At 41.9% G+C, this 12,656-nt stretch overlaps 1 protein-coding gene across 2 annotated transcripts in view; it reads right to left on the minus strand.

Moving 5' to 3' along the window:
* The window catches only part of CSMD1 (CUB and Sushi multiple domains 1), a 2,071,408-nt gene that overhangs the window by 86,488 nt on the left and 1,972,264 nt on the right, over positions 1–12,656 (minus strand). For both annotated transcript variants that reach the window (XM_055349528.2, XM_055349527.2), the window contains exon 51: positions 8,433–8,627. In XM_055349528.2, the coding sequence (XP_055205503.2) occupies positions 8,433–8,627 (195 nt within the window). The remainder of the gene's footprint in view (positions 1–8,432; positions 8,628–12,656) is intronic.

The following is a 12,656-nucleotide window of genomic DNA, read 5'->3' on the forward strand; positions in this document are numbered from 1 at the left end:
AAGATAGCAGCAATAACTCGGAAATCTTGCCTGACTGAAAACGGGAAGCCCCTCACTACTAAAAATAGGCTTTGTCACACACCGAAGGGAAAGCCTTATTTTTATGTTCTTTTTCCTCTGAAGTTTCTAAAAATGAATTGCTTAAGTTTGCCTTTTTTTCATTTCATTAAAAGTGTGTCCATGCTCACAGTCTGCAGTGCTTCCTCCGAACTCTGGGAGCAAGCCTTTGCACAAAAAAGACACTTGGCTGACAACATCCGGAAATCACCTGCAATCCTACAGCGTCCGGAATGCACCTGCAATCCCACAGCGTCCGGAATGCACCTGCAATCCCACAGCATCCGGAATGCACCTGCAATCCCACAGCATCCGGAATGCACCTGCAATCCTACATCCACAGCATCTGGAATGCACCCGCAATCCCACAGCATCCGGAATGCACCTGCAATCCCACAGCATCCAGAATGCACAATCCCACAGCATCCGGAAAGCACCTGCAATCCCACAGCATCTGGAATGCACCTGCAATCCCACAGCATCAGGAATGCACCTGCAATCCCAAAGCATCCAGAATGCACCTGCAATCCCACATCCACAGCATCCGGAATGCACCTGCAATCCCACAGCATCCAGAATGCACCCGCAATCCCACAGCATCCGGAATACACCCGCAATCCCACAGCATCCAGAATGCTCCCGCAATCCCACATCCACAGCATCCGGAACGCACCCACAATCCCACAGCATCCAGAATGCACCCGCAATCCCACAGCATCCAGAACGCACCCGCAATCCCACAGCATCCGGAACGCACCCGCACTCCCACAGCATCCGGAACGCACCCGCAAACCCACAGCATCCGGAACGCACCCGCAATCCCACAGCATCCGGAACGCACCCGCAATCCCACAGCATCCGGAACGCACCCGCAAACCCACAGCATCCGGAATGCACCCGCAATCCCACAGCATCCGGAACGCACCCGCAAACCCACAGCATCCGGAATGCACCCGCAATCCCACAGCATCCGGAATGCACCCGCAATCCCACAGCATCCGGAATGCACCGGCAATCCCACAGCATCCGGAATGCACCCGCAATCCCACAGCATCCGGAATGCACCCGCAAACCCACAGCATCCGGAATGCACCCGCAATCCCACAGCATCCGGAATGCACCCGCAAACCCACAGCGTCCGGAATGCACCCGCAAACCCACAGCATCCAGAATGCACCCGCAATCCCACAGCATCCAGAATGCACCCGCAATCCCACATCCACAGCATCCGGAACGCACCCGCAATCCCACAGCATCCAGAATGCACCCGCAATCCCACAGCATCCGGAACGCACCCGCACTCCCACAGCATCCGGAACGCACCCGCAAACCCACAGCATCCGGAACGCACCCGCAATCCCACAGCATCCGGAATGCACCCGCAAACCCACAGCATCCGGAATGCACCCGCAATCCCACAGCATCCGGAATGCACCCGCAAAGCCACAGCATCCGGAATGCACCCGCAATCCCACAGCGTCCGGAATGCACCCGCAAACCCACAGCATCCGGAATGCACCCGCAATCCCACAGCGTCCGGAATGCACCTGCAATCCCACATCCACAGCATCCGGAATACACCCACAATCCCACAACATCCGGAATGCACCCGCAAACCCACAGCATCCGGAATGCACCCGCAATCCCACAGCGTCCGGAATGCACCCGCAATCCCACAGCGTCCGGAATGCACCGGCAATCCCACAGCATCCGGAATGCACCCGCAATCCCACAGCATCCGGAATGCACCTGCAATCCCACATCCACAGCATCCGGAATGCACCCGCAATCCCACAGCATCCGGAATGCACGTGCAATCCCACATCCACAGCGTGTTTTCTCACTGTCCCTAAGGATTCCAAGCCACTAGCCTCTGTTCCCACAGGAAAGTCTCTTTTTTGTCTTTCCTTCAATTCTATGATTATATTCACGTTGAATTATATCAACTTTAAAAAACACTTGTATTGTGACATATCAGTTCTCATACCTGTAAGGACAGCACTCCTATCAGAAATATGAATATTACTTGTGAGTGTGACAAATAAACATAAACTCAAGAGTAGGTCTTTTCAAATACATTCTAGCCAAAAAAAAAAAAAAAAAGCTAAATGAACATGCAGACTTCCATGAAGAATAAACAGCTGGCAAGGGAATGTGTGAGCAGGGAGGGGCTCTTTAACATGAATAAAAGGCTCAGTGGACTCACAATGGCTGTTTGCAAATACACGAAGGCACTCCGTATAGATCAGAGTCAGGAATTGTTTTATTAGGCCTAGAGAGATAGAACCACCATCAATCACTGGATATAAGTCACATAGGAAGCCTCGCTCAAAATAAAAATGTTCAAACATGAAATCAGCTGTCTCTGGGGCAATGAGCTGTCACTACAGTTATTTGATGTTAGCTGGGCATTTACTTGTGAGAATATTATCAAGAAAACTCAACTGTAGGTAGTCCTGAGTGATGTCCGATGTCCACTCCAGCAATGGAACGAAATGACAATGACTACGCTGTGGTTTCCTGGGATATAGATGAAATACATCTGCTGATAAACACAGGCTCCCATACGTTTAATGATCAATCCAGGCCTGCCTCCAGTAACAAACAGGAGATCTTCAAAGACCAGCCGGGACACAGACAGCCCAGAATTTAGGCCATGTTCTTTGAATATCTACAATATTACAAAATTCCAGTGTAGCTCACTGAGTCAGTGTGTGTGTATAACATTAAAAATGCAAAAATAATTTTTTGTGGTTCAAGGATTTCTGTGATAAATGTTTTTCTTTTTAAATATGAACAGTAAGTCAAACAATAAATAAATATAATAAGAAAAGAGTAAGAGCCTTCTACTGGTGTAAAGACTTTGTGCTAGGAAGGTGTGTAGGCTAAGAGCCTTCTACTGGTGTAAAGACTTTGTGCTAGGAAGGTGTGTAGGCTAAGAGCCTTCTACTGGTGTAAAGACTTTGTGCTAGGAAGGTGTGTAGGCGCCTCTAGATATTCAATTTTAACTTTCTCTTATTGTGTCTTGAAGGACAGGACTGCAGAGCTCACTGTTTAAGGGTGAGACTATGCTCTCCTGTCCATTCATTCATGGAGACCTGAGTTTTTCTCTAGGGACATATTAAAATAGCCTGGAGTTGGAATAGCACAAACCCTTCAAAAAGTGGTAAATTTCTCAGCTGATTCCACAGTTGTCATGAATGTGATTAATAGGTGATCAAGGCTCACTTCTTCATCTGGAGCTAACTAGACAAGCAGAAAGGGAAATTCTATTTCCAGCTCCTAAGCAAATAAGTAACTGAAAACAATTAATTTCTGGGAGATCTTACAAGCAGGGCCACTGTAAAATGAACCCTGGGGAGTCAAAAAAAAAAGGAAAATGCCTGCTCCTTACCTGCACCAATGACTCGGGTGATGCTACCCTTGAAGATTCCATTGGTCCTGATCCAACAGAACGTAGAGAGTGAGACTGTGTTTCTTCTATGAAGAAGCTACCCCAGTGTGGAAAATTGGCCTTACAAAAATGTGTCATGTTCATTACTTTTAATTAAGAAATTAAATTATGTTTTAATTTCCTGGGGTTTATCACACACTTATTTAATAGTAAATTATACTATTACCAGGATTCATGGTGTGGTGTGTGTGTGTGTGTGTGTGTGTGCGCGCGCGCGCAAAGTAGGAAACGTGAGAGATAAATGTAATTTAAGCATAGAATGAAATAAAAATGTGTTACAGAAAAAATGAATTAATGTATTTATTGATTTTTTTCTTGTAGATCCCAGAAGATAATGTTTACATTTTAAGTTTTTTTTTTGGCGGGGGGCAGTGGGGGAGGTTGGGGATAGAGTATTGCTCTGTCGCCCAGGCTAGATTGCAGTGGTGGGACCTCAGCTCACTGCAACTGCCACCTCCTGGGTTCAAGCGATTCTCCTGCCTCAGCCTCCCAAGTAGCTGGGATCACAGGTACATGCCACCACACGGGACTAATTTTTGTATTTTTTAGTAGAGACAGGGTTTCACCATGTTGGCCAGGTTGGACTCAAACTCCTGACCTCAGATGATCCACTCGCCTTGGCCTCCCAAAGTGTTGTGATTATAGGCATGAGACACCATGCCCAGCCTACATTTTAAGTTTTTAAAAATTGTGTTTTTCACTTTCTTTTGGGCGAGTAAAGTTTTAAAGGTGGTGTAATTCTCACCACCACATTGCCTGTGTTTTCTCTGATATTATTAAGTGACTTTCAAGAGAGTAGGTTACCATGTTGAGGAACTCAATATTTGTCCCAAGTAAATAAAATCAACAATATTGAATATTGCACTAAAGCTGGTTGTGAACCATACGTAGATAATGACACTAGTACTCACGAAAATCCATGTTGGAGGGAAACACAAGACAACTGTTGTTCGTACTGTTCCCTCCGCTGCTTTGTGTACTGCCTGCCTGTGCCTTGGATACACGTGCCCTAAAACTGTGTATTGTGTGGTGTTATTCTGAAACTGTGTATTGTGTGGTGTTATTCTGAAACTGTGTATTGTGTGGTGTTATTCTGAAACTGTGTATTGTGTGGTGTTATTCTGAAACAGCTCTTCTAAAAATGGGATCCAAGAACTCCTGGACTTCTCTGATATTCTTTTAGCGGTCAACAAGCATCTCCCTTTCCAATGACTACACCACCAACCATCAATATATTTTATTTTACATATCTCCACCAAAACAACAAACTTTGACAAAGTTAATGCAGAAGGTGCTGAGAATCCAGCCACCCTGTATTAAGCCACACATTAAGGGGCTTTGAAAAATTTTAAAATGATGACATTCTTCACATTAATTTTTGCTTTGTTTGAAAATGAATCCTTATTGTTCATAAAAATGTGTTACTTATGTGAGCATGTAATTGATACGTTATTTTAATACACATGTAAAATTGTATCCGTTTTAGTGTAAATAAATTAACAAATGAATATTTTAAAACAATAATAGTTTTTAATGTATGATATAGTCATAAAAAGGTCTTTGGCGTCCAGTGGTAGGCAGAATTCGAAGGTGCTCCCCACGTGTCCCACCCCTGAGTCGAGACATCTCCTCCAATCCTCTCCCCTTGAGTGAGGGCAGAACTCTGAGGACGTTAGGAGTCAGCTGACTTTGAGTTAATAAAAAATGAGATGATTTGGATGGGAACAGCCTGGTGAGGGGAGCCCTTATCAGGAACTATGTCCTTCCTGAAGTCAGAGAGATTGGACTCAGGAGAGGGCCTGGTGGGGTGGGGGACACAGGGCCAGGAGTTTAGTATTTCCCCATCAGCAGCAGCAATAACATAAGGCCCTCAGCCACACACCACAAGGACATGAACTCTGCGCAGGAGCCAGGTTTGGGAAGCTGATCTGAACCTCACTGGACTTCGCTGGATCCCACTGGAGCCCACTGGGCCTCACTGGACCTCATTGGACCTTACTCGGCCTCACTGGGCCTGACTGGACCTCACTGGACTTCACTGGATCTCACTGGACCTCACTGGACCTCACTGGGCTTGACTGGGCCTCACTGAACCTCACTCGACCTCACTGGGCCTGACTGCACCTCACTGGACTTCACTGGACCTCACCGGACCTCACTGGGCTTGACTGGGCCTCACTGGACCTCACTGGACCTCACCGGGCCTCCAGCCCTGTCAACACCGTGAACTCAGCCCTGTGAGACCGTGAGCGGAGAATCCAGCCAAAATGTGCCAGGTATCTGAGCCCAGAAGCTGGGCCGTAGCGAATCTGTGTTATCATGAGGCCCTTAGCACGTGGTGACTGGTTATGCAGCAATCAATAACTAACGCAGGTCCTCAAATTTTAAAAATAAAAATTTTATGAAAACCCCTGAGAACAGTTGCTTTCAAAGAGGCTGGGCTATCCCTTCCATAGAGGGTCTGCTGAATGACCTTGGTAAAGGGGTTTCTAGACTTCTGTACTCTGATGTCATTTCCAAAACATTGAGGCAAGAGATAAAAAGAGGAGAAAGCGGCCATTAAGGCTTGTAAATTTTAGCCAGCATCCCAATTTAAACAAAAAGTCACACACTACGACATCTAAGATGGCACACCTATGCTCCACAAAGAGAAAAAAAGATTGACAAGCCCTGTATTAGTACAATTTAAAAAAAAATTTTTTAAATTTTTTAAATATATATAGTAGATATAAGAATAAATTGACGATATCAATATCAGGCCTTTTGGGGGAAAAAAAAAGACAAAGCAGAAAATTTCAGTTCGGTCACAAAAGTAACAATATACTCCATGTCAGCTTTCCCCAGCTCACCGACCATATGAACAGCACACTGCATTCCCTGGTGTGGAACTGGTTCTCTGATACCATTCCCCACCAGAAGATACCAGGGCTTTTTGGAGAACAATGTGTTTGGGTAAGAAAAATTCCAGATAACCACAGAACATGCTGTTTCTATGACAAAACAAGGACCATTTCAGAGATGTTAGAGGGACCAAATGAAAAAGCTGTGTAAAAGGGACTCCCCGGCCAAAGTGTCACAACCTGAGCTACAGATATTAATAAAATCATTTCTTTAAAAGTCAACAATGATTTCAGCTGGAAACCAGTGACTCTGGAAAATGCCACGTGTCCACAATGACATTCAAGGGACAAATAGCAAAGTGTGATAGAATAGCTCATGCCCAGCCCGCAAGCAGCAGGCAACTGACAATTTAGAAAACAAATGTGTGGCCCGAGACACCTAGACATGTGATGATAAATGATGTTTGGGGGTTGTGACTGGACCCCACTCCGTGTCAGAAACCCCAGAATACAGTTGATAAAACCAGAGGCAGGAAAACAGACTTTCTAGAATTTCAGAAACTGGAAGCAGAAACACTGTTCAAGGACAGCAGAGCTCTAACTTTGCTTTCTTTCCCAAGATGAGGTCAACGCCTTGCTACTAATGAGTTTGGTTCAGGAATGAGGTTTTTGTTAACATTCCCTTAAGGAGAAGGCTCTCCACTGTACGTGAAAATTCTCTGGGAACGCTGAGCTGTGAGCATGGAAGATTGCCACGCAGGAAATACCATTTGGCACGGCCCTGCTCTGGGAAGACAGGGACACTGTAGGTGGGCATCCCTGGGAAATCAGGGAGACAAGAAAACGCTGTACTGCGCTGTTCCAGCCGCAGAAGCCCTGTGTAAAACCCCACTTGGAAGAACTTAATAAGTGTCTGTTTTTAAGATCCTATTTCTGGTTTGAAATCCACAAAATGATGTTGGCGGGAAGAGTCTAAAATAGGCAAAAGGTTAGTGTTCCTGACTCCTTTTCCTAATCTCTCCTTACCAGTGCTAATGCTGGAATCTCCGGGTGACAAAATCTGTGCATGACTGGCAAGAATGTCGGGAAGGGGGGCATTTCCTAAGCGGCAAAGGTGTGATAAAGAGGAACGGCTCTGCAAACTCAGTGACCAGGTCATTAACCATCCAAACCAGGACACTGTTCAGAGTGACAAGCAATCACTAAGAAACACCTGGAAAACAGGCTTCAGGCAGGGCTATCTTGGAGAAACAGGGACCGTGTTCATTACGATTATGAAAGCTTTGAGCTCCCTGAGGCCAGCAATCCTTCCTGATTTATCTTTGTGTTCCTGGTGAAGAGCTTGTGGTATGCGTTTCATTAATGTTTGTTCTATTAAAAGTTGAATTAAAATTATTATCAAAGACAGTTAAACATTCATGCTTTTGTCTTTTTCATTTTTTATTCTGACATATTCTTACCAAGCTGTGTATTTTATAAATTATACACTGTTCTAACTACTTGTTTTTATGCATGATAATTTTCTGTGAACAATCAAGTAAAGATTGTGTACTAGATACATCTGAATCAGAGTGCTCTGAACAATACTAGCATTGTTTTATTTTTCTATTTATCTATATTTAATGTGAAACTCACTGAAAGCTTTAACTGCTTCTCTTGTACCTAAGAGAATAATCATCTCCCTTGGGAAAACAGTCATTATTTGAGAACACAATATCTTCAGCATTAATACTATTTCCCAAGATCCTAATTAGAACTCTTGAATAGTCTGTCTATGGCGTAAGAGTTATCTTTTTACACATAGGTATGTATTTGTCTTCGAGCTGATTTGAAATACAGTTGGAAAAATACAATTAACAAGGAAAAGACAACATCAAATGCCTAATCCAGCAGCAGTGTGGTTTAAGTACGTCACATGACAATACATATTCACATCGTAATGAAAAGACAGGCCATTTGTTCTTTTGATCTCTAGGACTACGGTAGATGATAGCTCCACTAGAGAAGCTCACCATTGACATAAGCCATCTAGAATAATCTAGGATGCCGTGTCTTTCAGGGGTGCCTCCGTCGTCACTTACCTCGACAGCCTGGCCTCTCATCTCCTATGTTCCACGTCCCATTGGCCTGGCACTGCAGGAGCCTCCGGCCCTCTAAGTAGTAACCAGGACTGCAGCTCAGCAATACTTGAGCACCGTACTCATTCAAGGATCCTGAAACCAGCCTCCAGATGACATGTTCTGAGAGCTGAGCTTCAATGCTGGGGCAAGCGACCGCTGGAAGGGAAATGTACATCACATCATCATTTTTCTTTTTTGGAAAAGATCAGACCGTGCTTGCTTTGGATGGCAAGGTCTTGCTATATGAAACTGATCTTGTTTGGCAAAGTCGATGCCGTTACGTATTATCTCAGTGTTTCTCTACCACCCACATAGACATATGGGAATGATCCCATATGTAAAATGCATTCAATTGCCTCAATACAGATGTCCTGTGAAGTCTGCAGTCAGACTTAACTGTAAAGGCGGTAAATCACTTCCACAAAAGTATATGGCTCATTGGAGTTGATGAAAATTTTCATGAGGGTAATGAGCATATGCAAATAAAAATCTTACGTATAATTTCCCTCAATATCCCTGGAGGAACTTGGAATAGTAATTGTGTAATTGCAAACCAGCTGGGACACTAATTTTCAGAAACTCAGATGCCCTCATTTCTTCAAACCTATGAAACACACATATATAATATATCTATATATCATTGAATGTAGAAACACACAGAAATACATAGGCATACTGCACTAATACTGTTTAGAAAAATGTTTAACAAGTCTTAAAGGAGACCATCTATTCATATCCTCAGAAAAGGGCCTAGAATATAGCAGTTACTTAAGAAAGAGTAGTAACAATTGTAATAGTGACAGCAACAGTAGTAGTAGTAGTAGTATACTATTACCAGGGTGGACTTCAAGGACTATGTAAATACACTGAAAATATATACAGAGTCTGAGTTGTATGTGGGTACATATTCTTTGAAAAGTGCAAGATGATTTAAAATAAATTACACAAAATTAGAAACCAGAACCATTTCTCTAATTATGAAGATTTGGTAGCTATCATTCATTAAAATCAACCACCAAGAAAATTGATCAAATTGATTAATTTATTGAGCTGGGAAGAATTAACTGGAGAGACTATAGCTTTTTTCAGAATTATAGTGTTATATTTTAAATTCTTTTTTTGTGTGTGTGACAAAGTCTCGCTCTCTGTCTCCCAGGCTGCCAGGCTGGAGGGCAGTGGCATGATCATGGCTCACTGCAAACTCTACCTCCCGGGTTCAAGCGATTCTCCTGCCTCAGCCTCCCAAGTAGCTGGGACTATGGGGATACAGATGTCCACCACCATGCCCAGCTAATTTTTGTATTTTTAGTAGAAATGGGGTTTCACCACGTGGGCCAGGCTGGTCTTGAACTCCTGACCTCAAGGGATCCACCCACCTTGGCCTCCCAAAGTGCTGGGATTACAGGCATCAGCCACTACACCCAGCCAATATTCAAATTCTATACAAGTTTATTAGAATTGAGTCAGGCATAACCAAAATGTTACAAAAGTCTTGATGAGTCTTTTCTCAGTAATTTCCAAGTACTATGTAAAAATATACGGAAAAATGTAGGTCTTTTTCATATTATCACAACAGTCACAATGAAGTCTAAAATGTGAAGAAAAATTGCTAATTTAAAAGTAATCCTTAGGTTTATTTCTCTCAAGTATTTTTTTAGGTTGAAGCAATTATTCTAAATTTATATAAAGATTCAAATGTTTAACCTAATGATAAAAATAATATTTTTCTCCAGCCAAAATACTCTACAATTTCTAGCAAAACTGTTTCTGAAAAGTCCTTAAAAGCTTTAGCCTCATAAATTTATAACTCAACGTGAATCTGACTGCATATTTCAAATAAAATGCATTTAATTTCACCAAAAAACATGCACCGCATGTTCTCACTCATAGGTGGGAATTGAACAACAAGAACACATGGACACAGGAAGGGGAACATCACACTCCGGGGCCTGTTGTGGTGTGGGGGGAGGGGGGAGGGATAGCATTAGGAGATATACCTAATGCTAGATGACGAGTTAGTGGGTGCAGTACACCAGCACGGCACATGTATACATATGTAACTAACCTGCACATTGTGCACATGTACCCTAAAACTTAAAGTATAATAATAATAAAAAAAGAATTGTTTTTAATAACTTGAACTATCTTTTACAAACTTTATTTCTGCCAAGAATGACTCAACTTTGTTCTTTCTTTCTTTCTTTGTTGTTTCCTTGTTGTTTTATACAGACAAGGTCTAGTTATATGGCCCAGGCTGGTCCTGAAGTCTTGGGTCAAGTGATCCTCATGCTCAGCCTCCCAAAGTGCTAGGATTACAGGTATGAGCCACTGCACCCAGCCAAAAATTCCAATTTGGTTCACACAACGGAGTCAGACAATTTTTTGAGCTGATACCATCTACAGTATCAATTTCCAAGTTCTTCATGATGATCTCTTTCTTCATGAAAATGGTATTTGGTTTGGTTTGTAATTATCTTAGGCTAGTTTGATTATTTGCTCACATCTCTTTTTTTTTTTTGGCTATGCTATACCCTCATTTATTGTAAACACTGTCTTTTTACAGTTTTTTAGTATAGTGACTGACAAATTAGACACTATATGTGTGTATGTGTGTGTGTATATATATATCTATATATATACATAATATAATTATATGTGTGTATGCTTTGAAAAATAGCCTGCCAAGAAAATATATTGCCACAACAAAAGAAAGAGAGGAAATAAACGTGTATGAGTGGAAATTAAGAGTAAAAAGAAAAGTGAGGACTGAAATAAATATTAATATTAAAGTCCATCTTGTCCTTTGTTAACTGAAGGATGAGAGTTGAAGAGTGGAGATTTCCAGAAATTTGTGCAAATTATCATTTTATTTAATATTTTTTAAGAATGATAGGTAGAGAACATACAAAAAAAATTGAGTTTGAACACTCTGTGATGTAATTTGGGAGGAGAAATCCCAAATAATATAAACCAAGAGGATGCCAGACCGTTTTCCCTAAGGAGTGGTAGAAAAGGTCCAGTCTTTGTCAGCTGTGTCTCCATGCACCCCTGCGTTCATACAAAAACAGTGCCAACAGCCCCCACGGAATGCTGGGCCCTGATGTGCTGTGGTCAATAAGGCTGTCCCAAAGAATGTCCTTTATCTTGGTCCAATAAAATAATGTGGCAAAAATCTGATAACAGAACTGTGACTCTTGTGAGACGGTACTGAATTCAAATAAAAACAGAACATTTTACAACTCCCAAACACCTACCCCAGTCTACTGATTCACATGCCTGTACGTGGTTTCTAGTCACTGACATCAGAAGCTTGAAAACCATGTCTTCCTGCACTCCCTGTCACACACACTCTCACAAAGGTGTCTACACTCAACCTCCCCTAACTCCCTACGTTTTCTCCTCTTCTGTGCATCCTCAACCTCTACCTTACTTCAGAGTCAAATGCTTAGTTTTGGTGCAAAATTTCACTTGCACACCCTTAAAAGAATATTTTTAAAAAACACTGATCTCTTTATACACCCTTCATTAAAAATTTAAAATTTTCATCATAAGTTTAAGTCATTGACATTACCAGTATATGACATGCAAATTATGGTAAAAGTGCCATTAAATAAACTACCACTTTTACTCAAGTCCAAGAGAATAATACCACGGCAACTTGACACTTCTGAATATTCATTTAAAAGAAATTCAACAAATTTATTTCATTCCTTGTTCTCTTTCAACTATTACTCTAGGCTACAATTTCTATTAAAAAATCTTAAGATATTTTATTTTGAAAGTTCTTTATGAATAATCTATAACACTTATCTGTACCAAACTTCGATTTTTAAATTTCCTGTGACCACACAGTTTCACAGTGAAAACATTCTCTTTGATTTAGATGTAAATTTCCTATTAATATACCACTGATTGAATAAACAATATGATAAAATTGTTGATAATCTATATTCAACACAAAAGTAATGATTTATTGGAAAGACACCAATTGATACTATAGATAAAGCATTTTTGTTGTTCATGCGCTACTGACTGTTAGGAAGAGACAAGCTTTAGTATCAATTGTATTGCTATTGTGGACTTCAGACCTCAAGACAAGTAGTGTTAAAATAAATTTGGCTCACTGAGAATGATGGTTAACACGGGAACAGAAAACCAAACACCGCATGTTCTCATTTATAAGTG

This window comes from Gorilla gorilla, chromosome 7, assembly GCF_029281585.2.
Source record: "Gorilla gorilla gorilla isolate KB3781 chromosome 7, NHGRI_mGorGor1-v2.1_pri, whole genome shotgun sequence".
Classification (NCBI taxonomy): Eukaryota; Metazoa; Chordata; class Mammalia; order Primates; family Hominidae; genus Gorilla; species Gorilla gorilla.